The sequence below is a fragment of the Hylobates moloch genome, unplaced genomic scaffold, assembly GCF_009828535.3.
Source record: "Hylobates moloch isolate HMO894 unplaced genomic scaffold, HMol_V3 SCAFFOLD_6, whole genome shotgun sequence".
NCBI classification, from domain to species: domain Eukaryota; kingdom Metazoa; phylum Chordata; class Mammalia; order Primates; family Hylobatidae; genus Hylobates; species Hylobates moloch.
Window position 1 is genome coordinate 8,166,077 of NW_026652281.1, and position 23,260 is coordinate 8,189,336.

At 44.7% G+C, this 23,260-nt stretch overlaps 1 protein-coding gene across 3 annotated transcripts; it reads left to right on the forward strand.

Annotated features, from left to right (window-relative positions):
• Positions 1 to 450: 450 nt before the first annotated feature.
• SDR42E1 (short chain dehydrogenase/reductase family 42E, member 1) lies at positions 451 to 16,061 on the forward strand. 3 transcript variants are annotated; one of them, XM_032156335.2, is made up of 3 exons: positions 451 to 500; positions 11,077 to 11,170; positions 11,735 to 16,061. In XM_032156335.2, exons 2-3 carry the CDS (start codon positions 11,103 to 11,105, stop codon positions 12,846 to 12,848), a joined length of 1,182 nt encoding a protein of 393 aa, XP_032012226.1. In that variant the 5' UTR covers positions 451 to 500; positions 11,077 to 11,102; the 3' UTR covers positions 12,849 to 16,061. The 3 variants fall into 3 exon arrangements, with proteins under 3 accessions (XP_032012226.1, XP_058296430.1, XP_032012227.1); XM_058440447.1 differs by lacking the exon at positions 451 to 500 and adding an exon at positions 798 to 922; XM_032156336.2 differs by lacking the exon at positions 451 to 500 and adding an exon at positions 11,546 to 11,659 and having other exon boundaries at positions 11,144 to 11,170.
• Positions 16,062 to 23,260: the final 7,199 nt, after the last annotated feature.

The following is a 23,260-nucleotide window of genomic DNA, read 5'->3' on the forward strand; positions in this document are numbered from 1 at the left end:
AATATTCTGTCTCCCTATAGAGCCTTTTCCATCATCCATCCACCCAAGCAATGCTGACCTGAGGGCCTATTTATCAGGCACTGGGCTTGGCCTTGGGGATAAACAAAGATGGAGGTGAAAGTTTAAAAGCAGACACTGGAGGTGGGAAGAGCAGTTGACGTGGCCCTAACAGTGTTCCTACCACGGCGGAACGCACAGACAAGGGACGTGGGGGAAGACGTGGCCCTAAAAGGGTTCCCGCCACGGCGGAACGCACAGCCAGGGAACGTGGAGGAATTTATGAAGCGAAACTCCTGCTACCCCAACGCCGGTGAAGGTGAATGAGACACCTGCGCGTCATAGAGACGCTGAGACCTCCAGGCTTCCTAGAGAGGCCCGGAAGTGGCTCCAGGGGGCAGGTCCGACGGCTCTGGCGCCCGGGCTGTGGCGGTAGGTAGCCAGGAGACCTGTGCCTCTCTTCCCCTGCTGTAGCCGTCTGCCACGCCCTTGTTCCTGCAGCTGTGAGTGGGCCTGGGTTGGGGTTGGGGGGCCGCCGCCCTTCCGCGGAGACCTTGGGCCGCCTCGGCCTGGAACGCGACAGGTGGCGGTCCCGGGGGTGGAGGACGGTGGTGAATGAGCAGGGTGGCGGGAAGGAGCATCCCCTTTCAGGTGTCTTCCTGATCCCAGGGGACCCGGCGCAGCTTGGCTTTCTAGAATGTCGCCAAGGCCTCAAACACTGGCTCTCCGCATTTTTTGTTTTTAAGGACATCGGGGCCCCAAGCTCCGAACTTTCCACAGGTGTCTGGCTATACTTGATTCCTACCTTTGATTTTCTGCACATTTGGGAGAACGATTACCTCCTCGCTATGACTTGGTTCTCGTTTCCCACTTAAAGTGGCAGTGACTGGTTCCCATTTAAACTGCATGTATTTGTTGGGAAAAGGTAAGTAGGTTTAAACAAAACCTTATAGGCTAGTCATAGTACCAGATGAACCAGATGTGACAGAAATTGTGGAGGTGGAGTGAGCCCTGAAAATCTGAGACGGGTCTCAGTTCATTTAGAAAGTTTTTTTTGCCAAGGTTGAAAACATGTACCCATGACACAGCCTCAGGCGGTCCTGACGACATATACTTAAGGTGGTCAGAGCCCAGTTTCGTTTTCTACATTTTAGGGAGACATGAGACAAGAACAGATGTAAGATGAACATTTTTTTCGGTCTGGAAAGGCGGGACAACTGGAAACGGGGAGGGGGCTTCCAAGTCATAGGTACGTAAGAGACAAATGGTTGCATTATTTTGAGTTTGATTAGCCTCTCCAAAGGAAGCAATCAGATATGCCTTTATTTCAGTGAGCAGAGATATATGAATAGAATGGGAGACAGGTTTGCCCTAAGCAGTTCTCAGCTTGACTTTCCCCTTTAGCTTAGTGATCTTGGGGCCCCAAGATTTATTTTCCGTTCACAATGATAAGATAACCACCTAAGTGAATCTGTATTGTCCCAGCCTTAGTGTGCGGCATTACACGTGGTGGTTAAGAGTCATACAGACCCGGCTTCAAGTGCCGAACCCTGCCCAGCCCCTTATGACCTGCATAATTTGTGGGCAAGGTTCCTAACCTCTGATCTATTTTCCTCATTTCTGAAAGCTGATGATAATACTAGTAACAACCTCAGAAGATTGTCCTGAGGCTTAAATGCTAAACCTTTAAACTGCCTGTATTAATCCATTCTCATGCTGCTAATAAAAACATAACCAAGACTGGGTATTTTACAAAGGAAAGAGGTTTAATGGACTCACAGTTCCACATGGCTGGGGAAGCCTCATAATCATGGCAGAAGGCAAAAGAGGAGCAAAGTCACGTCTTACGTCTTATATGGTGGCAGGCAAGAGAGCTTGTGTAGGGGAACTCCCCTTTATAAAACCATCAGATCTTGTGAGACTTATTCACTATCAAGAGAACAACATGGGAAAAACCCACCTCTGCAATTAAATTACCTCCCACTGGGTCCCTCCCAGGACATGTGGTAATTATGGGATCTACAATTCAAGGTGATATTTGGGTGGAGACACAGCCAAACCATATCATTCCACCCCTGGCCCCTCCCAAATCTCATGCCCTCACATTTCAAAACCAATCATGCCTTCCCAACAGTCCCACAAAGTCTTATTTCATTTTAGCATTAACTCAAATGTCCAGACTCCAAAGTCTTATTTAAGACAAGGCAAGCCCCTTCCACCTATGAGCCTGTAAAATCAAGAGCAAGTTAGTTACTTCCTAGATACAATGGGGGTACAGGTATTGGGTAAATACACTCATTCCAAAAGGGAGAAATTGGCCAAAACGAAGGAGCTACAGGCCCCATGCAAGTTTAAAATCCAGCGGGGCAGTCAAATCTTGAAGCTCCAAAATGACCTCCTTTGACTCCATGTCCCATATCCAGGTCACACTGACAGAAGAGGTGGGTTCCCATAGTCTTGGGCAGCTCCACCCCTGTGGTTTCGCAGGGTACAGCCCCACTTTTGGCTGCTTCCAGGGCTGGCGTTTAGTGTCTGCTGCTTTTGTAGGTGCATGGTACATGCTGTTGGTGGATCTACCATTCTGGGGTCTGGAGAATGGTAGCTCTCTTCTCACAGCTCCACTAGGCAGTGTCCCATTGGGGACTCTGTGGGGTGGTTCCAACCCCACATTTCCCTTCCATGCTGCTGTAGCAGTGGTTCTCCATGAAGGCCCCACCCCTGCAGCCAACTTCTGCCTGGACATCCAGGAGTTTCCATGCATCCTCTGAAATCTAGGCAGAGGTTTCCAAACCTCAATTCTTGACTTCTGTGTACCCACAGGCTTAACACCGCATGGAAGTTGCCAAGGCTTGGGGCTTGCACCCTCTGAAGCCACAGTTTGAGCTGTACCTTGGCCCGTTTTAGCCACAGCTGGAGCAGCTGGGACGCAGAGCACCAAGTCCCTAGGCTGCATAGACCAGGGGGGCCCTGGACCCAGCCCAGGAAACCATTTTTGCCTCCTAGACTTCTGGGCCTGTGATAGGAGGGGCTGCCAAGAAGGTCTCTGACATGCCCTGGAGACATTTTCCCCAATGTCTTGATGATTAGCATTTGGCTTCTTGTTACTTATGCAAATTTCTGCAGCCAGTGTGAATTTCTCCCCTGAAAATGGGTTTTTCTTTTCTATTGTATCATTAGGCTGCAAATTTTTCAAACTTACACTCTGCTTCCTCTTGAATGCTTTGCAGCTTAGAAATTTCTTACCCCGTATACCCTAAATCATCTCTCTGAAGTTCTGAGTTACACGGATGTCTAGGGCAAGGACAAAATGCCATAAGTCTCTTTGCTAAAACATAACAAGTCACTTTTGCTCCAGTTCCCAACAAGTTCTTCATCTCTGAGACTACCTCAGCCTGGACTTTATTGTCTATATCACTGTCAGCACTTTGGTCAAAGCCATTCAACAAGTCTCTAGGAAGTTCCAAACTTTCCCACATCTTCCTGTCTTCTTCTGAGTCCTCCAAACTGTTGCAGCCTTTGCCTGTAAACCAGTTCCAAAGTCACTTCCACATTTTCAGATATCTTTACAGTAGCACCCCACTACCCAGTACCAATTTACTGTATTAGTCCATTCTCATGCTGCTAATAAAGACATTCCCAAGACTGGGTAATTTATAATGGAAAGTGGTTTAATGGACTCACAGTTCCACATTGCTGGGGAGGCCTCATAATCAGGGCAGAAGGCAAAGGAAGAGCAAAGTCACATCTTACATGGTGGCTGGCAAGAGAATTTGTGTTGGGGAATTTTCATTTATAAAACCATCAGATCTTGTGGGACTTACTGTAATGAGAATAGCACAGGAAAGACCCACCCCCATGATTCGATTACCTCCTACCAGGTCCCTCCGAGGACACGTGGGACTGACAGGAGGTACAATTCAACAGGAGACTTGGGTGGAGACACGGCCAAACCATATCACTACGTAACCCATAATAAGTGTAGCCATGGTTGTTGCTGTTTTTATTTTAGGGAGGAGGAAACAGAGGTTCAGTGAATTGCCTAGGGTCACACAGGGAATTGGTGGAAAAGCCAAGTCTAATGCCCAGATTTCCAAACTGGGAGTCTTAACCCTTCATCACTGCTACCTGTGCCACATGGGAGAAGATGGGCCACCTCGATTCATTTTCTCTGGGAACTGCGGGAATCACAATGAGGTTGCAGAATGTGTTAACAGTGAAAGCCCTCACAGGACTCAGGTCAGTACCCAGCACTTCACATAGGGGCTCTGCACAGCCTCAAGTGCTGCTGCGTTAAGATGAACTGTAGAGTCAGATGCACCTGGGTTATTGGTACAGCTCCCTGCTCTACCATTTGCTAGCTGTAGGACTTGGAGTTAGGCACTTTGTGTCTCTGAGCTTCAGTTTCCTCATCTGTAAAATGGAATTAACAAATTAGTACTCATCTGAGAGGGTTGTGAAATAATTCACAGACAGAGTATTGCACAATGCCTGGCACAGAGAAGTGCTTAATAAATGGCAGTTGATATTACTTCAATTTCTTGATATAAATTCAGTTACTTGATATTACTTCAGTTTATAGACGTGGCAAACTGCTGACCTAGTGAAGAAGAAAGTACAAGTGTAGTACTCCTTGCAGATAGGACAGAAAGAGGCATTTGAAGAGCTTGCAAAATGTTCACCCCATTTATATTTACTGGGTCTACAATCTGCTAGATATTCCTTGTCCCTACAGATAGTGCCAGTCTGTGCTCACATGGCATTTAAACTGTAGCTTGGGGAACAAATGGGAAATACCAATTACAAAATTATTTCATTTCTTTTGTCATCAGCATTGTGAGGAATTGCAAGGCCCTTGTGCCACAAATATCTAGGCAGAAGTTTAGGTAGCGGAACACGATTTGAAACACCTCAGGTGATGATCCTGAATTACAGACAGCTATCCTGCTACCTAGTTATATTCAAAACCCTGCATAAATGCCCATATCTATTACGAGTATACTGGTTTTTACTTAACTCTATGCACTTAGGTAATTTTCTTCCCAGGTGTGTTTGGCCTTTTGGTTTTTTGTTTGTTTTTTTTTTGGAGACACAATCTCTGTTGCCTAGACTGGACTGTAGTGTTGCAATCTCCGCTCACTGCAACCTCCATCCCGCAGGTTCAAGCAATTCTCCTACCTCAGCCTTCTGAGTAGCTGAGATTACAGGTGTGCGTCACCACACCTGGCTACTTTTTTCTGTTTTTAGTAGAGACAGGGTTTCACCATGTTGGCCCAGCTGGTCTCAAACTCCTGACCTCGAGTGATCCACCCACCTCAGCCTTCCAAAGTGCTGGAATTACAGGCGTGAGCCACTGCACCCAGCCCCTTTTGAATTTTATATGTCACATCTCTTTTATCTGTATCAGAATTCTTCTCCTTATCCCTCTAACTGCATATTTATTTTTATTGTTTTGACTTCCTTATATTAAACACAAGTAGATAATTTTCAGATCATGCATGGAATTTGAATAGCACCATTTCGTAAGCCCCCTAGCATCAATATATTTGCCAGATCTCAATATAATAAGATTACAGTTATCTTTTACCTCTGGTCAGCACTTGTACAGTGATTTAAAACACGTAATCATGGGGTTATACTACTTGGAGATATTTTTTATCTCTCTTAAAGTAAATACAATTTTTTATTTTTATGGGAACAGTCTTAAATTCTCGCTGTTCCATACTTTCTATTGGGGAAATGCTAATGACACTCATATTTCTATGTTGCATTATAATACCAGAGGGCAAGTAGCACAGTCATCTTGAACTCATAGGGATGAAGGAACTGTGTGCATAATGAAAGGTTCTTATTTCTGATGTTTAGCATTTAATTAGGTCTTTTAAAATGTAAAGTACTCCCAATCATCTTTTATTAGTTTTTTCTCATAACTTCCCTTGAGATGTCAACATTATTACCCTCGCTTTACCTTAGTATTCTCAAGAGGTCGGGTGTATTTTAAATTTAATTTTTTTTTCCTGTTTGTAATTAAGTTGTTTTTTTTTTTTTTCTTGATCATGTGCTTAACTTTAACGTGTATCCACTAAAATGACTGCCCAGGTCAGATGTAGCCCTCCCCACCAGGGGAGAGCAATTACTGAACAAAGCCACATTTTGGAAGGACCTTCAAGCACTTGCCATTATAAAGGCAGGTCTGAGTGCCCACACCTAGAAGGAATCAGATAGAAACTAATCAATAAAACAGAAGCCACAGAGTAGATGAAAATCGGGCAGCTGGTTGAAGAACAACTGTATATTCTCTTTTCTCCCTTCTGGCTTAGCATTCTTGAGAATTTTGGGTGGGGGCGGGTCTGCAAAATGCGTTTGCTGAGATTTTTCTGTGCTTATCAATGTTGGGGATCAGGAAGGGAGGAGGTGGCTCCCAGCAGTGCAGCAGATGGCTACCATCCTGTGAAGGCTTTACTGGCCTGGTGGATAAGCTTTTTCCTTGCTGTTTATCTTGTTAAGTTATTAATTTTTCCTTACCTTTCTGTTCTGACCCCCCTGATCAGGTCAATTTTACAAGTTTTTCCCTCAGATCATTCTGAAACCAGTTGGAAGGTAATGGAATAGCATCAATAGGCCTGGTAGGTTTCTGAAGCATTAATAATCCAAAGTTGTATGTTCCTTCCTTGATTAATGTGCACATGAACCATGATTGACCTATGGTCTTGTGACTGGACTGGAATGTGTAATTTTAAAACCAAAGACTAATTAAAGATAGGTATTTCCGTTGGAATTTTTTAATTGGGCTTTTGAAGGCCTTGTCCATTTTCAGAATTCCTTATGGTGGAATTCTTACAGAGATATTAAGAAGATCTTAAATTGTTATCTGGCATCCTGTTTGTCAAAACTTTCAACCAGACAAGAACATTTCCAAAACCTACTGTTTCAATTAATAACATCACCTTCCTCAAAACATCATCTGGGTGCAGCGCACTGCCACCCCTGCAGTTGTTCACCAGCCCTCACCCTGATTTCACCTGAGCACACTGGCCTTTTGTCCTCAGTGGTAACCCTCTAGTCTAGAGCCACATCTCCCTTACCTGGACCCTGGCCCATTTCCTCCTCCAGGGGAAGCCTTCTCTTTCACAAGTACCAAGGTGGCCCCAACAGTTCATTGCTGTAAACCTACAAAGGCTTATGTTGTCTGCAGAATGGAATTCAATTAGCCAGGCATCATGGCACACGCCTGTAGTCCCAGCTACTCAGGGTGCTGAGGTAGGAGGATCGCTTGAGGCCAGGAAATCAAGGTTGCAGTGGGCCGTGGTCACACCTCGGCACTCTAGCCTGGGCAACAGAGTGAGACCTTGTCTCAAAAAAAAAAAAAAAAGAATGGCATTCAAACTTTATGGAAGGGGACAGAAGCCTGTCTCCAGGCTCACCCCAGGTTGTCTTTTCACCCTCAAGCATCAGCTCCATGCTTCAGTTTGCACACTAGCCATGGCAGACTCACCATGTTAGCTGCCCAGCACAGCCTTCCCTGCATCTGATCCATTTATTCGTGGTGCACCCCCACCTGTGATTACCTTCCTTTCAGCCTACCTAGATCCTCCCATGGGCCCTGTAGCGCTAAAGCTCACTCTCCCATGATCTCTTCCTGATGTGCCCTGTCAGAATCAGTCTCCCCACCCCTCACCTTGGTTTCCCACCGCACTTTGTTTATACCAATGTTATAACAGTAACCTTATTTTCATGTTTTTTGCCTTTTCCTTTTGGTATCTGTAGAAGCCTCTTTCTTATTTGTAAGCTCTGGAAAGCAGGACCTCTGTCTCGTTTGGGTTTGTATCTTTCATTTCATAACCCGGCACTTTTTAGGAGATATGTTATTGAGGCAGGAGAATGGCGTGAGCCCGGGGGGCGGAGCTTGCAGTGAGCCGAGATTGCGGCACTGCACTCCAGCCTGGGTGACAGCGAGACTCTGTCTCAAAAAAAAAAAAGGCAGTATTAATGTCTTGCAGAACAGCAGCTCTTAGACACTGCAGAACCCTGGGTAATTTGTGCCCATCACAATTTTACTGAATTGGATATATTTTAGGATGTTCAGAATCATCCATAGATTCAACAAATATTTATTGAGCATCTACTATGTTCTGGATTCTGGTAGGGACACCCCAGAAGGCAGAAGACCTCAGTTCTCATAGAACTTAACATTCTGTGGGAAGGAGATCAATAATAAAAAGTAAATAGTTTTAGATAGATAGCAAAATGTTCCATGAAGAAAACAAAGCAACATTTAGGCTACAGGCAGCTGTGTTAGCTAGGGTGATCAGAGAAGCCTCTCTGAGGACTTGTCAGCAGACCTAAATATTGAGAAAGAAGCTACCAGAAAAGGACCTAGTGCATGGTGTGTTACACTGAAGTGAGAACAGGAGCCAGTAATGAGCTCAGCATCTTCAAGATAAGAAAAGTCTGTACAGTTGGAGCACAGAGTGCCAGTAGCAGAAGAGTGGGAAATTGTGACCAGGTCATGGAGGTGAACGTGGGAAGTCTGTATTGAAATATCAGTAACTGATGTGTACTGTGTTGGGAAATAGCATTCATCATGAAGGGTTATGAGTACACTAAAGAACAGAATTGACTGCATTTGGTTTTATGACTACTCTAAATCCAAATGGGAGTGTTCTGCACTCAGAAAACAATAGTATCACAAGGTCACTGTTAGGTACATTGAGGGAGTGCTGGCACGTTCCTTCTTCATGAATTTTCTTGAAAGCACAACCGTGGCAGTTGCTTAATGGAACCTTGGGAACTCATCAGCCATCCTCTGCCCCATTTTACTCAGTTTCCCTAGTATTTCTCACTCTTCTCCATACCCTCAAGCCACTGAGACAGTCACTTGCTGAACCTTGTCTTCACTTGTCACACTGACTGATTCTGCATGAGTGATCTGATTCGCTTCATTGGCAGTCTCATACACTCACACAGGTATTCAGAAGAACTTACAAAACTCTTTGTAACCCTGTGGTTTTGAGAGATGTAGTCATGTCATGTGGAAGTGTGATAAAATAGTTGAATCTCTAAACTCTGGAGTGTGAAAAAAGGGCAGCTCAAGGAATGACATCTGTGGAGTGCCCATACGGTGTCAGGTGTTTTGTTGGACATTTTTTGCACATTATCCCATGCAGTCTTCATGCAGGCTTATTATCAGCTCCACTTTTAGATGAAGCAGCAGGTTCAGAGTGTTTAACACATATGATAAACACACAGTCCAAAATCACACAACTGGTAAGTGGACCCCAAAGTCCATTCCCTTTACATTTAAGACTATGTTTAGTGGTTAAGAGTGCAGGCTCCTGGAACCAAACTGCGATCGGGTGTGAATCCAGGTAAACTTGGGCAAGTTTATTTACTATCTCTGTGGTAATTCTCAGCTGAAAAACAGGATCTAATAGTACTTTCCTGGTAAGATTATTAAAAGGATTAAATGGCTAACATATACATAAAGCACTTAGCATGCTGCCTGGCCCTAGTAGTAAGCACTAGGTATGTGTTTGTTGTTATTATTTCCACTGTACCATGCTGCCTTTTTAGAAACTTTAGCATTCCTGTAACGTAGCACAACACACAACCAGACAGAAGAGAAAAGTGAAGTCTAGAGAAGTGTCTTGGCCAAAATGGTTATGTGTAACCATTTAAGGGTGGAGGCAAGACGTCTTCACTGTGTATTCCTGTCCGCCATATTTTTTCTTTCTTTGTGCATGTACACTGACTTCACACTCATAGCCTCTCTGCCATACAAGCTCTTCATCCTGCATAGCCCTAACCTCTGCTGCTCCCGCTTCCCTCCTGTCTCCACATTCTTGCATGTTGAAGTCTACCTACATGGTGTGGTGGCTGCAGTCGTGGGTGCCTGGCTGGGAAAGAGAAATGGTAGGGCTCTTGATTGCTTGCGGTCTTCATGCCTCACCACACCTGTGAGCGTCTCTGTTGACTTGAGCGCGCGCACGCGTGTGTGTGTGTGCGCGCACGACCAGTGCCTTTGAAGACCTGTGTGCTTCCTGTTCTTTTTTTTTTTTGAAATGGAGTCTTGCTCTGTCACCCAGGCTGGAGTGCAGTGGCGCGGTCTCGGCTCACTGCCAGCTCTGCCTCCCAGGTTCACGCCATTCTCCTGCCTCAGCCTCCCGAGTAGCTGGGACTACAGATGCCCGCCACCACGCCCAGCTAATTTTTTCTATTTTTAGTAGAGACGGGGTTTCACCATGTTAGCCAGGATGGTCTCGATCTCCTGACCTCATGATCCGCCTGCCTCGGCCTCCCAAAGTGCTGGGATTACAGGCGTGAGCCACCGCCCCTGGCCTCTCTCCCTCTTACATGGAAGGAATTGGGTGTCGTAGTTTTTGCTTATTTTGTTTTGTTTTTGGGAGAAGGGGGCCTTGGAGACTTGAAAGAAATGCGGGGAGGGCCACAGAAGAAGAGGGAGAGAGAAGTGGGACGCCCAAAGGCACTGAGCGCTTGTACTTTAAGTACTTGCAAGATTTGCGGTGGGGGAGGTGGGGCATGGTTTGCTACATAAAGGAGTTTTTCCCCACATATATATGTTTTTAAGTATAGGGTTAATGAAGCAGTATTAAACCATGCTGCAGTGCAAAATTTTAAAGAAAAGATGTTGGGAGCTTCCTTTAGAGTGCTCTCTAATTTTCTGATGCATGGGGGGGGCGCGGAATGCCTCTTCCTACCAAATTTAAATCAATTATTTTCAAAAAGGCTGTAATCATTTTCAAGAATTAGCAATAATGCCTTATGTTTGAAACATTTTTTGTAGTTCTCAAAGCACTGCCAAGTACATTCTCTTATTTAACCTCCACATTAACCTTTCTAGGTGGGCAGAGCAGGTATTACTGTCCCCATGTTACATCGGGAGAAATTTGAAGCCCAGGAACTGAAGGGAAAGTAGCTAAATGACACAGCTGTGACTAGACCCGGGCCTTACCTTTTCATTCTGCTATAGCGTATTGACTTTCTGTTTTTGTGAGGTCAAAATTAGGGAGAATGATATTTGCATTTAGATCAGTAACAGTGATGCATACTTCTTTCTTACAGGTCCTGTTATCTTTTGACTGCCACATATGGACCCCAAAAGACCTCACAAGGAAAGTGTCCTCATTACAGGAGGAAGTGGCTATTTTGGTTTTCGGTAAGTGTATCTATAAAATATACACACGGAATTATTTTACTGGTAGTTGCCAGAATCTTTCAACTCTGACAACAGAGCAGACTTTTACTTGTTTGTATAATGTCAAACCAGAAATGATCTGTGTTGCCCACTGCTCAGACATTGCAGCTGAGAACTATAGGTATATTTCACTTAAAGAAAAATTATTTATAAAGCCATTAAATTGGGAGGGGTGACTATTCACATCACCAAAAACAATTTTAAATCATAGCTGTTCTTTCACAGTTATGTTATTATTCACAAATATTCCAAAAAATAAATAGTGGGCCCTAGAACCAAGGGGGAAAATGCCACCATTCTTTGAAGATAAAGCCTCTCTCTTTGTAATTTAAGTAGATAAGAGGATTCTCACTTTTGAAAACTTGAAGAAGTGAGCCTTGCACCAAGGAACATGCATAGTGAGGGGCTCAGGATGAGCCAAGAAGACTTGGATCAGCCCCACCTTGATTGGTAAATTACTTTATACACTTCCCCTAGGCACAGCTTAAGAGTGACTTATTCAACGTTTACTGTTTCTTATTTCAGCCTGGGCTGTGCCCTGAACCAAAAGGGAGTCCATGTGATTCTGTTTGACATCAGCAGCCCTGCTCAAACCATTCCAGAAGGAATCAAGTTTATACGAGGAGACATCCGCCACCTGTCTGACGTAGACAATGCCTTCCAGGATGCGGACGTCACTTGTGTGTTCCATATTGCCTCTTATGGTATGTCAGGGCGGGAGCAACTCAATCGAAACCTGATCGAAGAAGTCAACATCAGGGGCACAGACAACATCCTCCAGGCTTGCCAGAGGAGAAGGGTGCCCAGGTTAGTTTACACCAGCACTTTCAATGTCATCTTTGGAGGTCAAGTTATTAGAAATGGGGATGAATCTCTGCCCTACCTGCCTCTTCACCTCCACCCTGATCACTACTCTCGGACAAAGTCAATTGCAGAGCAGAAGGTGCTGGAGGCGAATGGTACACCCCTGGACAGAGGTGACGGTGTCTTAAGAACCTGCGCTCTGAGGCCGGCTGGCATCTATGGGCCTGGAGAACAAAGACATCTTCCCAGAATAGTCAGCTACATCGAGAAGGGTCTGTTCAAGTTTGTCTACGGGGACCCCAGAAGCCTGGTTGAGTTTGTCCACGTGGATAACTTGGTGCAGGCTCACATTCTGGCCTCAGAAGCCCTGAGAGCTGACAAGGGCCATATTGCCTCTGGGCAGCCCTACTTCATCTCAGATGGCAGACCCGTGAACAACTTTGAGTTCTTCCGGCCTCTGGTTGAGGGCCTGGGCTACACATTCCCATCTACCCGCCTGCCATTGACCTTGGTCTACTGCTTTGCTTTTCTAACAGAGATGGTTCACTTCATTTTGGGTCGACTCTACAACTTCCAGCCCTTCCTCACTCGCACTGAAGTTTACAAAACTGGTGTCACACATTATTTTAGCTTAGAGAAAGCCAAGAAAGAGCTAGGTTATAAGGCTCAGCCATTTGACCTCCAGGAAGCAGTGGAATGGTTTAAAGCCCATGGTCATGGCAGAAGTTCTGGAAGTAGTGACTTGGAGTGTTTTGTTTGGGATGGGCTATTGGTCTTCCTCCTGATTATAGCAGTTCTCATGTGGCTGCCTCCTTCTGTGATTCTGTCGCTGTGAAGGAGGGGCCAGAAATAAGGTCATCACAGTTGGCTGAGATGGTTCTCAAGAAACATGAGTTTTAAAATGTGTGCAGTGATAGCTGGTGCCACACATTGGCTCTTCAAATTGCTACTTAAGAATGGGTTCTTGGATTGAATCTTTATGTCTTATTTCCTTGCACTAATCCAGATGGGAATGAAAAAAAAGAAGCAGAGATTAGTTTGAAATTTGATTTGTTATGTCCTTCTCTTTTAGGTGGGTACAATAGAAGTCAGTCTGGAGCCATGGAAGTAGGCTTAGTTGAGTTGGAGATGCCCGTTTTGAATTTCTTAGAAGGCAAGATATACTTATTTCCATTTTATGCACTCTGCATCTACCTAAAACCTCTGACTGATGTGGGAATGGCTTAACACTATGAGGCTTGAAAGCGTATGAAAAACATCAAATTGGCCCAGATCCCTAACAGAGCAATCCTCGAGGGGATGGTGGCTATTGCTGGAGAGGCATTAGCTATTCACAGAGTGCGTTTTAGGTGTTAACTTTTGCCCTTTGTGATATCAGGGCATTATTCTCGTGTGAACACATGGTAATGTTTGATGTTGAGGCCTTTATTCTACCTCATAGATTCTTTTGAGGCTAAAATTCAAGCATACAAGGTGGTCCTCAACACACGTAGCCATTCTTTTTATCAGAATTGTCATGGTACATTCCTTATGAGGGCTTTCTTCCTCAGTGTTCTCTTTAGAGGGCTATTGCTACTGGACTTTCTGCAATGTCTTTGGGTGTGCCCTCAGAGCCTGCAACAAGTGTATTTGGATATACTCTATTTGTAAAGTTTAGGCCTCTAAGAAGGCCAAAAGGAAGCAACTAAAAATCTGATGATTAAGGGAGTCAATCAAGCTGATGCCATTTTTAGTTTAAAAACGAAGCAGAGCTCTAAACTCATAGACGGGTTTTCTTACTGGGAAGAAGTTTGGCTCTCTGAAGACAGCTTCCAGTGAGGAATGTATTGAACAATGGCAGCACTGTCTGGCCACCCACAAACTGTTACAGATGATGCAATTACACTGCTGCATAGGAACCCAAGTGGAAAGAAGACAGAGTCCATGTCTGTCCATGGCTCCAGCTACAGAAAGGATAGGATGGGAACATTACAAGGGGGACACATTACTGTGGAAAGTTCTGCTAGCGTTACTCTTGAGAGTATCTGTAACATACAAATAGATGAGCAATCCCTGTTGAATGCTGCCTGGATATTTTCAGAAAAGCTCTGAACTTGATGTCAGAATACCGACACCATGAATATCGTGTGTGGCCTTAACCAAGGAACAGAAGCCCTTTAGAACTTAGCTTCCTCACTTGCGAGCTGTGACTGACTGCATTTGCCCTTTCTGTAAACCCACCCACCTCATAGGGTTCACTGGAAGCATAAAGCAAGATGTGGTGAAAGTACTTTTAATATAAATTGCAGCATCAGTATGAGGTGATGGTAGTGATCGTTTTTAGGAAAACGTGTTTGGAGGCTTTTCTGTCCTAAAGAAGCTTTTGCATTAGCCTTGGGTTAACGCAGATGAGCACCTGCCATGTATTGTTCTAGAACTGCTTGAATATCCTCATCCCCAGAGCAGGTCATCCAAGACAGCAGGGTGGAAGCTGCATTGTCCTTTATGACTTGGCCTCAAATGTCACAGTGTGATTCCACAGTATATTGGTTATACAGGTCAATCCTATTCAGTAGGGGAAGGAAATACACAAAGATATTTCTGTATTTTACCGGAAGACGGAGATGGTCAAAGGCGATCTTGGAGGCTAAGCTCTTGGCCCCATATGCGTCATCCTTCCTTTTCCATGAAAGTTTGCCCACATTTCCAGCTACATAGCTTTCTCTGCCTGCTTCCTGCCAGAAGGATTTTAGGGGCCCAACGGCTGTGTTAACATTTTGCACTATATCCCTTTCCATTCAAGCTGGCAGTGGTACTAGGAACATTATTTTGAATGTGTCACCTGAGTCTTACTGCAGTTCACTCACAAAAGCCACACCCACAGATCTCTGAGGGAAGTCCTCCACTGTGAGCTTCTGCTCAGACTGCCAAGGGACAATACGCTGTGCTTCGTAGAAGCCTTACTGTCTGAACAGCTCTCTGGGGTGCCACATCAGGCCTTTCTGAGATCTTAAAAAGATTTTATACTCACAGCCACAGGCATGTACTGTCGTTTCCACGGTCTCGTGTGTTTACACAGGTTAGCCGTATTCAGTGTGGGAGGAGACTACACAAGGACATGAATACCAGGAGGTGGTGTCATTGGAGGCCAACGTGGAACCTGGCTACCACATTCCTGCTTCCATATCTCCCCAATTCTGTTACTGTCTCCCACCCCAGCTTGAAATGGTAGATTTTCTCAGTGCTCATTCCTTGTCCCTGTTCTAATACCATACTTTCTCCCTAGGTGAGCTCACCTAAGGCCATGGCCTCCATTTCCATCTCCTAACCCAAATACGTACTACTAGATGTATAGTTCCAGACCACTCCTGGGCTCCAGACTCAGTACTTCTGCAGCTCCACGTGGATGTCCCACATGCACCTGTCAGCCAGTGTAGCCAAAGTGGAATTCATAATCCTCTCCCACCCCAAATTCTTACAGGACTCCCTTCCTTAGTAAATATCTCCATTACCTGCTGAATTTCCCATCCCAGAGATCTGGGATAATCCCTGACCCCTGCCTCTCCTAAACTTGACACACCTAGCCTGTGTTTAAGCCAGTTGATTTTTACTTGTAATCATGCCTTAAAACTGCCCAAGGTATAGGTGTACCTGCTCTCCCATAGATTCCAGTAGTAGCCCATTTGCTCTTCCACCCATATCCACACCTGCCTTCCTTCAGTCCGTTCTCCACATGCCTAGCCGAGAGAGTCTATAAAGGTGCAAATCTTTTGTCCCTTCTCTGCTGAAAACTTTCCTTAGGTTGAGAATCTTTAACATGACCAAGAGGCCTTGTCTGAACTGGCCCCTTCCCTGTCTCTCTGACTTCATCTCACATTATTCTGCCTTCTCTGCCCCAATAACACTGATCTTTTGTAGGTTCCAGGCTCCAAGCTTCTCAGGCTCCCTGCTCCTCCTTTTGGCCTGAATAATGTTTATTTCGTGTCTCTTGTTAAGTCTCCTTCTAGAGGCCTTCCCTGATCCCAGCAATTTAGGATTGGTCCTCCTGCTACAAATGACGCTACAGGCCTCTCATAGCTTCCTGCCTTTCTTAATAGCATTGCTCATAACCGTAAACATTTGTACGGTTATTTGTTTAATGCCTGTTAGCTCTGAGGGTGGGAACTTTGTCTTGCTTACTGCTATACTCCTAATGCCTGGCACAGTGCAGGAGTTCAATGAGTATTTGTCCAATGAATGCTGTTTTCCCATCTGCTATGGATGAACACTCTTTTCTAGCACACAGATAACTCACTGTTTCTAATCTTTTGGAGACTGGGGAAAATAGCCAGCCTACACTAGAATTGTGGTAACTAAGTCAAGATTAGATGAGGTCTAGTAAGGGAAGTCATTGTCTATATGATCTGGTGGAGTATTAATGCTATAAGGCGGTCAGGGAATGGAGGAGGAATGTGGGCGGAGTGATTTGTGCTCCCTCCACATCTCAGCTGAAAACTCACCACTTTAAAAGACTGAGTCTGTTTCCTGAAAGGGAGCTCCCCTTCCCTTCTATGGTCAGGAGACGCTGCAGTTAAGAAATTCCATTAGTTCTAGGGTTCCCAGCTGCCCTCACCTTGCCTCAACCTCAGATTGAATAACTCAACCCTGCCTAACACAATAAAATTATGCTCACACTTGTGCACTTGGGGATGCGCTCAGAGGTCTGGGCGGAAGCCCCCCAGCACTGCTACCTCACCCATGGCTTCTGAGGAGTGTGTGGGTGGTTATCCATATGGTTGATGGAGGGTCGCAATGAAGGAAGGATGTGGGAGCAACAAGGAGCCCTGTATTGGAACCTAAAGGTGATGCCCAAACTGCTCCCACCTGCAAAAAGGAAGAGGGGTCTGGAAAGCCTGTTGGAAGTACTTGCTGGATGTCCTCAGTGCTGTTTCTGGTGACAGGGGCAGACAGTGCCACATTACGAGCAGTAGCAGTTAGTGGAGGGTCAAATAACTCATTCTGGCACCAAATTACCTATGCTGTGGTGTTTCTCAAGCCTAGGGAATAGGCCTAGGGATTCTTTTCAAGAAAATGTTTTATTTTCCTTGCCCACCTAACATGGTGTATAATAGAGGCAAGTGTTGCTTTGTCATAGATTGTTGGGGCTGCTTCTACCTTTTATTGCTTTCCAAATTTCCGGTTCACCCAGCCTTACAAAGACAGGGTAGAAGTTGCCTGCAGAATGCCACGCCCCAGCTCTGACCCAATTAGACACCATTATAGGGCCACTGGTGCCCCTGCTGGCTGGCCTTCGAAGCCAGCACCAGCAATGTTATTAAAATTTTCACCAGCATCTCTTGCTTAGAGATGGCATACCAGGTTGTGTGCTGTTCACCAGCATCTCTCACTTTAGAGAACGATACCCCATGCTGCTTTTTGATGACAAAAAGTCCCTCCCAGCCCTTTCGTGGGGCTGACCTCCATATGCAGGCCTGACCACTCACAAGCCTTCCATCCTTCGGCTACAGTCATTGGGCCACAATGGGCCAGTCAGCATCGTCCTTTCAACCTTTCTCCCAGAGCAGGTTTAGAGAAACCCTTTCCGCTAGGATTGCTTCTCTGGGGAGGACAGGCGCTTGGTGCTGCTCCTCTTCAGGGTCCTCCTACCTCAAGGAGAGGTCCAAGTGCTGATGATGTTTGGGCTGCTGGGTCCAGCCGTGTGTTAAGAAGAGCCAAAAAATGGAGAGGGAGGAGGTCCTGGTGACTACACTGGGGTTCCATAACGCTGCCTGCTAGACGCTCATCCTAGATCATCCTCTCACGTGAGTCTCAGTTCGCTTTCTTTCCTGCTTAAGGTCCTTTAAGTTCGATTTTTCTCCAGGAATCACAGCATGTCGTGGTGTGCCGTGTCCACAATCCACTCGTGGGTACAGGCGATCCTACCCCGTGGTTTCCAAAGGCAGCCTCTCCACTCACCTCTGTGCCCTCTTTCTTTCTAACGGGGGTCGTCTTTTGGTCCCTGGGTAATTTAACATTTGCTGGAGTTTTTCTTACGAAATGAGATGGATTTCCTTTTCTAGAATCATGTTTATTTGAATTATGTTTATTCAAATCATGTATATTTGGACCCAACATACCTTTAAGCAGTGTAGTTCAAACTCTTGTTTTATATGAAAATTGTTTGATGAAGTGATTTGCTCCCCAGAACATAAACACCCCATGAGAGTAGGAAGCATGTCTGTTTTTTCTACTTCTATACCCTTCATATGCCCAGAAAATGCTTGTTGACTGGGTGAATGCACTTATCAGCCAGGTGGTCTCTTATCTGAGATTACAGGTGATTCCCCAGTTATTGCCGCTTTTACACCTGAGACTCCCAGCCTGAGCCAATAAGAACATTCAAGGCCTAAATTTAAAATGCAGACTCCAGAAGGATGACAACATGTACAATGGCAGAGTAGCAAGCTCTGGAATTGTTCCTTTCACTGTAACAACCAGAAAAGCAGGGGGGCAGGGGAATGATCAGAACCAATGATTTCAGGAACTCCTTACGTCTATTTTACCTGGATATACAGACTCCAAACTCTTCCCTGATGCTTCTGATTGAGAAAGTCTGTGTTGGTTGGCAATCTGCACCCTAGGTGTTTCTTATCTTTCAACAAGGAGGTGAACACTGCTGCCAGATACTAAACACTGGCTCCCTTGCAAGATGTTGAGAGGCTCCTGACTTCTGCTTGGCTCTTCCCTTTGCAGTGCTTTGCTACAGCAGGTGCTCAGTACAACTTTGCTGAATGAATGAAGGGGGAGATGGGACTCGCCAAAGGGCCTTGGATTCAAGTGACACCCCACCTGCTCCTTTATGCAGGGCCCATTTCTTTGTTGACAGTGACAAGCACTGCCACATCCCAGTGCTGACTTTTCTAGCCAACCTAGAGCCTCTTTTTCTTGAGCCAAAGGGATTCTTTGGCAACACATCTTGTTGTGCCTGGTTACCTGATCTTTTAGTATAAAACAGCCTTTTGCTATTGAAAATCAAACCAGAAATAGAGTCATCCAGTCCATGGTATCTCTAAGCTGTGCAAATTCATACCATGTTACCCTTCTGTATTTTAGAACCTGGGCACACCAGGAACTCATTGAACTCAAGTTGAGTTCATAATTACTTGAGTTCATTGAACTCAAGTAATTATGACCGAGGCCAAATCTAGTTCACTACAAAGAAATTGCATGTAGCTAAGGGATCCAGGCAAGTGTCTTTCAACCAACAGGGGATTTATCAGCAGTAATTTGCAATGTTTATTTTTAACAGCTGGTTAAAGCATGCAAGTAATTAAAAAATTCATTACTAATATGCAGGATTTTAATCCTGGCAAATATCCTACATATCTTTTTCTCTAGCCTCCCAGTGGAGCCGCATTTCAGATCTAAGAGTAAAATACTGTCTTAGCCATATATGTATTTTTAACATCTATATATGTTATAAGAATGAGTCGTCTTTTGCTCCTAAGAGTCACTAGGAGTTAGTGTCCTGAATAGATAATAATGAGTCTGAAATGTTGCCCAGGTTTTAAGACGAATTATTTGCACATTGCTGGGCAATTACAACACCCCCATTCCACTGATTTATAGTCCTGTGCCTTTCATCGGGGATTTAGCTTCTGGGAATGTTCAAGATGAAGCTAATGATCAATATTAACCTGTCACCCTAGTAAACTAAATTACTCAAAGATGAACATTCTTAATAGTTAATTGCTACTATTTGTTCAGAGTTTATTTGGTGTAAGGCTTTCTAATTTTTTTTTTTTTTTTTTTTGAGACAGTTTTGTTCTTGTTGCCCAGGCTGGTGTGCAATGGCGTGATCTCAGCTCGCTGCAACCTCGCCTCCTGGGTTCAAGCGATTCTCCTGCCTCAGCCTCCTGAGTCACTAGGATTACAGGCACCCACCACCACGACCAGCTAATTTTTGTTTAACACAGTGGGTTTCGCCATGTTGGCCAAGCCGATCTCAAACTCCTGACTTCAGGTGATCCACCTGAGGCTTTCTTTATTTCTTAGGCTTATTTAGGTTTCTTAATGTCTTTAAGAAACAGATCCATTTATTATCTCCAGTTTACATGAGAGGAAACTGAGGCTTAGGGAGATGCAGTACCTTGCCCAAGGGTAGCCAGAGTCACCAGCTAGGAAGTGGCGAAGCTTAAATTTGAGTCAGGTTTACTTGAATCCAAGACCAAATTTTTTTTTTTTTTTTTGATAGAGTCTCCTCTGTCCCCCAGGCTAGAGTACAGTGGCACAGTCATGGCTCACTGTTGGCTCAAACTCCTGGGCTCAAATGATTGTCCTACCTCAGCCTCCCAAGTAACTGGGACTACAGGTGCATGCCACCACATCCAGCTTTTATTTTCTGTAGAGACGGTGTTTCACTATGTTACCTGGGCTGGTCTTGAATTCCTTGCCCCAAGCAATCCTCTTGCCTCGGCCTCCCAAAGTGCTGGAATTACAAGTGTGAGCCACCATGCCTGGCCCAAACTCTTACCTTGTTTGAGGTGGTTTTATCATGTTAGCATGACATTATTCAAGGCTAAGTGTTACTCGAACTGCATTTGCAATTAATGTAAACTATTTTATTTGTTACAAAAAATGAGTAACTGTAAATAGTGACTTCTGCTACACAAACTAAGTTACAGAAACAAACCATTTTATCATGTGAGTATGTAATATGTAGAGCTGAGGTGTGTGGGCAGGGACTGCTGTTAATCTACTGGCATTCCATGTATTTTGTGAGGAGCATGAATGTTAGAGCCATACTTAATAGCCCAGAGGACATCCTCCAGGAAGACTTGTTTTTGTACCTAATCAAATACTGATACTGGTCACACTGCACATTTCCTAGTCTCTCCTCTAAATCAGTACTTAGAGAGCAGAGCCCAAGTATTATTCACTGCTGATGGCTCTTTGCCTCCCCTGCAGTCTTACACTATTCTGGGCGTGGAGCACAGACCTAATAAAAATCTTTTGGCCGGGTGTGGTGGCTCCCGCTTGTAATCCCAGCACTTTGGGAGGCCGAGGCGGGCGGATCACGAGGTCGAGAGATCGAGACCACGGTGAAACCCTGTCTCTACTAAAAAAAATACAAAAAATTAGCCGGGCCTGGTGGCAGGCGCCTGTAGTTCCAGCTACTCGGAGAGGCTGAGGCAGGAGAATGATGTGAACCTGGGAGGCGGAGCTTGCAGTGAGCCGAGATTGCGCCACTGCACTCCAGCCTGGACGACAGAGCAAGACTCCATCTCAAAAAAAAAAATCTTTCAAAGTAATGAAAATGCAAAGTCCAGCTTGTAGAGGTGCTCTTAGATGTTTAAATTCTCCCAAAGAAGGGTGAACTTTTTTCAAAGCACTTCACAATGGAAGTTTCTCTGAGCGCAGCAAATACCTTAAGTTTGGACCCAAGTGGAAAAGAAATATTTGGTAGTGGGTGATTATAGCCCTTCCGTGCTTAAGGGACTCACGCATTTGCTTGCACTTCCTTATGCCTGTCCTGGAGCCATCTCTTATTTGCAATGTGACTTTGAGCAAATGCCTCTCATCTGTAAAGTGGAGATAAAACATTCCCCACTTATCTCTTGGGGGAATTTGTATGGATTTAATGGCACAGAGGCCTTTTGTATCCTGCACAAGAACTATGCACATGGATCCTTAATTAATAGTGTTTCTGCTGGGAAAGATGGAAGGGTTTGGAGGGGAAGCTGGTGTCTACAGGAAGAGATGCAAGACATGCTAGTGGAGTTTGAGACATTCAAATGGAATGTTCAGTAAGTAATTAGCAACATAAGACTAGTTTGAAAAGAACAACTGGATATGCAGATAGAGATGGTTCAGTGAAAATGTTTCATTGATTTCCGGCCATATAACAGGTGCTAGTTTATTTCCCATGGCTTTTTTTTTTTTTTCTTTTGAGACATGGTCTCAGTCTGTTGCCCAAGCTGAGGTGCAGCACTGTGGACACAGCTCACTGCAGCCTTGACCTCCTGGGGTCAGGTGATCCTTCTGAGTAGCTAGAACCACAGGTGTACCACCACACCTAGCTAATTTTTCTATATTTTTTGTAGAGACAGGGTCTCGCCATTTTGCCCAGGCTGGCCTCAAACTCCTGGGCTCAAGCGATCCTCCTTCCTCAGTCTCCCAAAGTGGTGGGATTACAGGAATGAGCCACAGTGCCCAGCCTACCATGTTTTTTTGTTTTTTGTTTGTTTTTTTGGTTTGGTTTGGTTTGAGACGGAATTTTCCTCCTATGGCCCAGGCTAGAGTGTAATGGTGCGATCTTGGCTCACTGCAACCTCCGCCTCCCAGGTTCAAGCGATTCTCCTGCCTCAGCCTCCCAAGTAGCTGGGATTACAGGTGCCCGCCACCATGCCCAGCTAATTTTTGTATTTTTAGTAGAGATGGGGTTTCACCATGTGGGCCAGGATGGTCTTGAACTCCTGAACTCAGGTGATCCACCCACCTCAGCCTCCCAAAGTGCTGGGATTACAGGAGTGATGCCATGGTTTTAAATTCCTCAATTCAGTCATGTTTTGAGCTCTAAATTGAAAATAAGTTTTCCTTTTTTTGAGATTGCAGAGTTGATTACACCACGCTAGAGAACAAGTAGGCATCTCTGCCTCTCTGCTCTAAATTTTAATGTCTATAAACACCCACAGTGGTGTGTATTGGTTTTAAATCATGTGGGGCTAGAACGCCAACCCAAAACGATCAAGCTCTTATTTCTACACATTTAGAGTACTTCTTTTTAACTTAGATTTAAAAGTGGCTATACGAATAATGCATGGATATATTTTTCTTGTATAATGTTAAAACATTACAGATAAGGCCAAAGACCCCTTTTACTAATGTCCCCCAAATTTCATATATGTATATATTTGTATGGAAAACAGGGCTGTGGTGTTCATGTCTTTCCCCATACTGCTGTCTCCCACCTCACAGTTCCTTCTGCTACTACCGTTTCTCACTCAATAGTACAGCATGATGATCTATTGATATTACTATGTATTCCTTATTTGCTGACATAGGAGGTCCCTGGGTATCTAAAGATGATAACCGTATGTCCTAGTTTGCCTAAGACAGTTCTGGTTTCATGCCTGTAGTCCCAGCTTAATTTTTAATAGTGCTTCCTTTCACTCTCAGATATGTCCCATTTTATATTAAATTGGACAATCACCCTATATATATAAGATACATAGTTATATGAAGAATTAAGCATTTTTCATAACACATGTATTAGAAGTTATTGTGAAC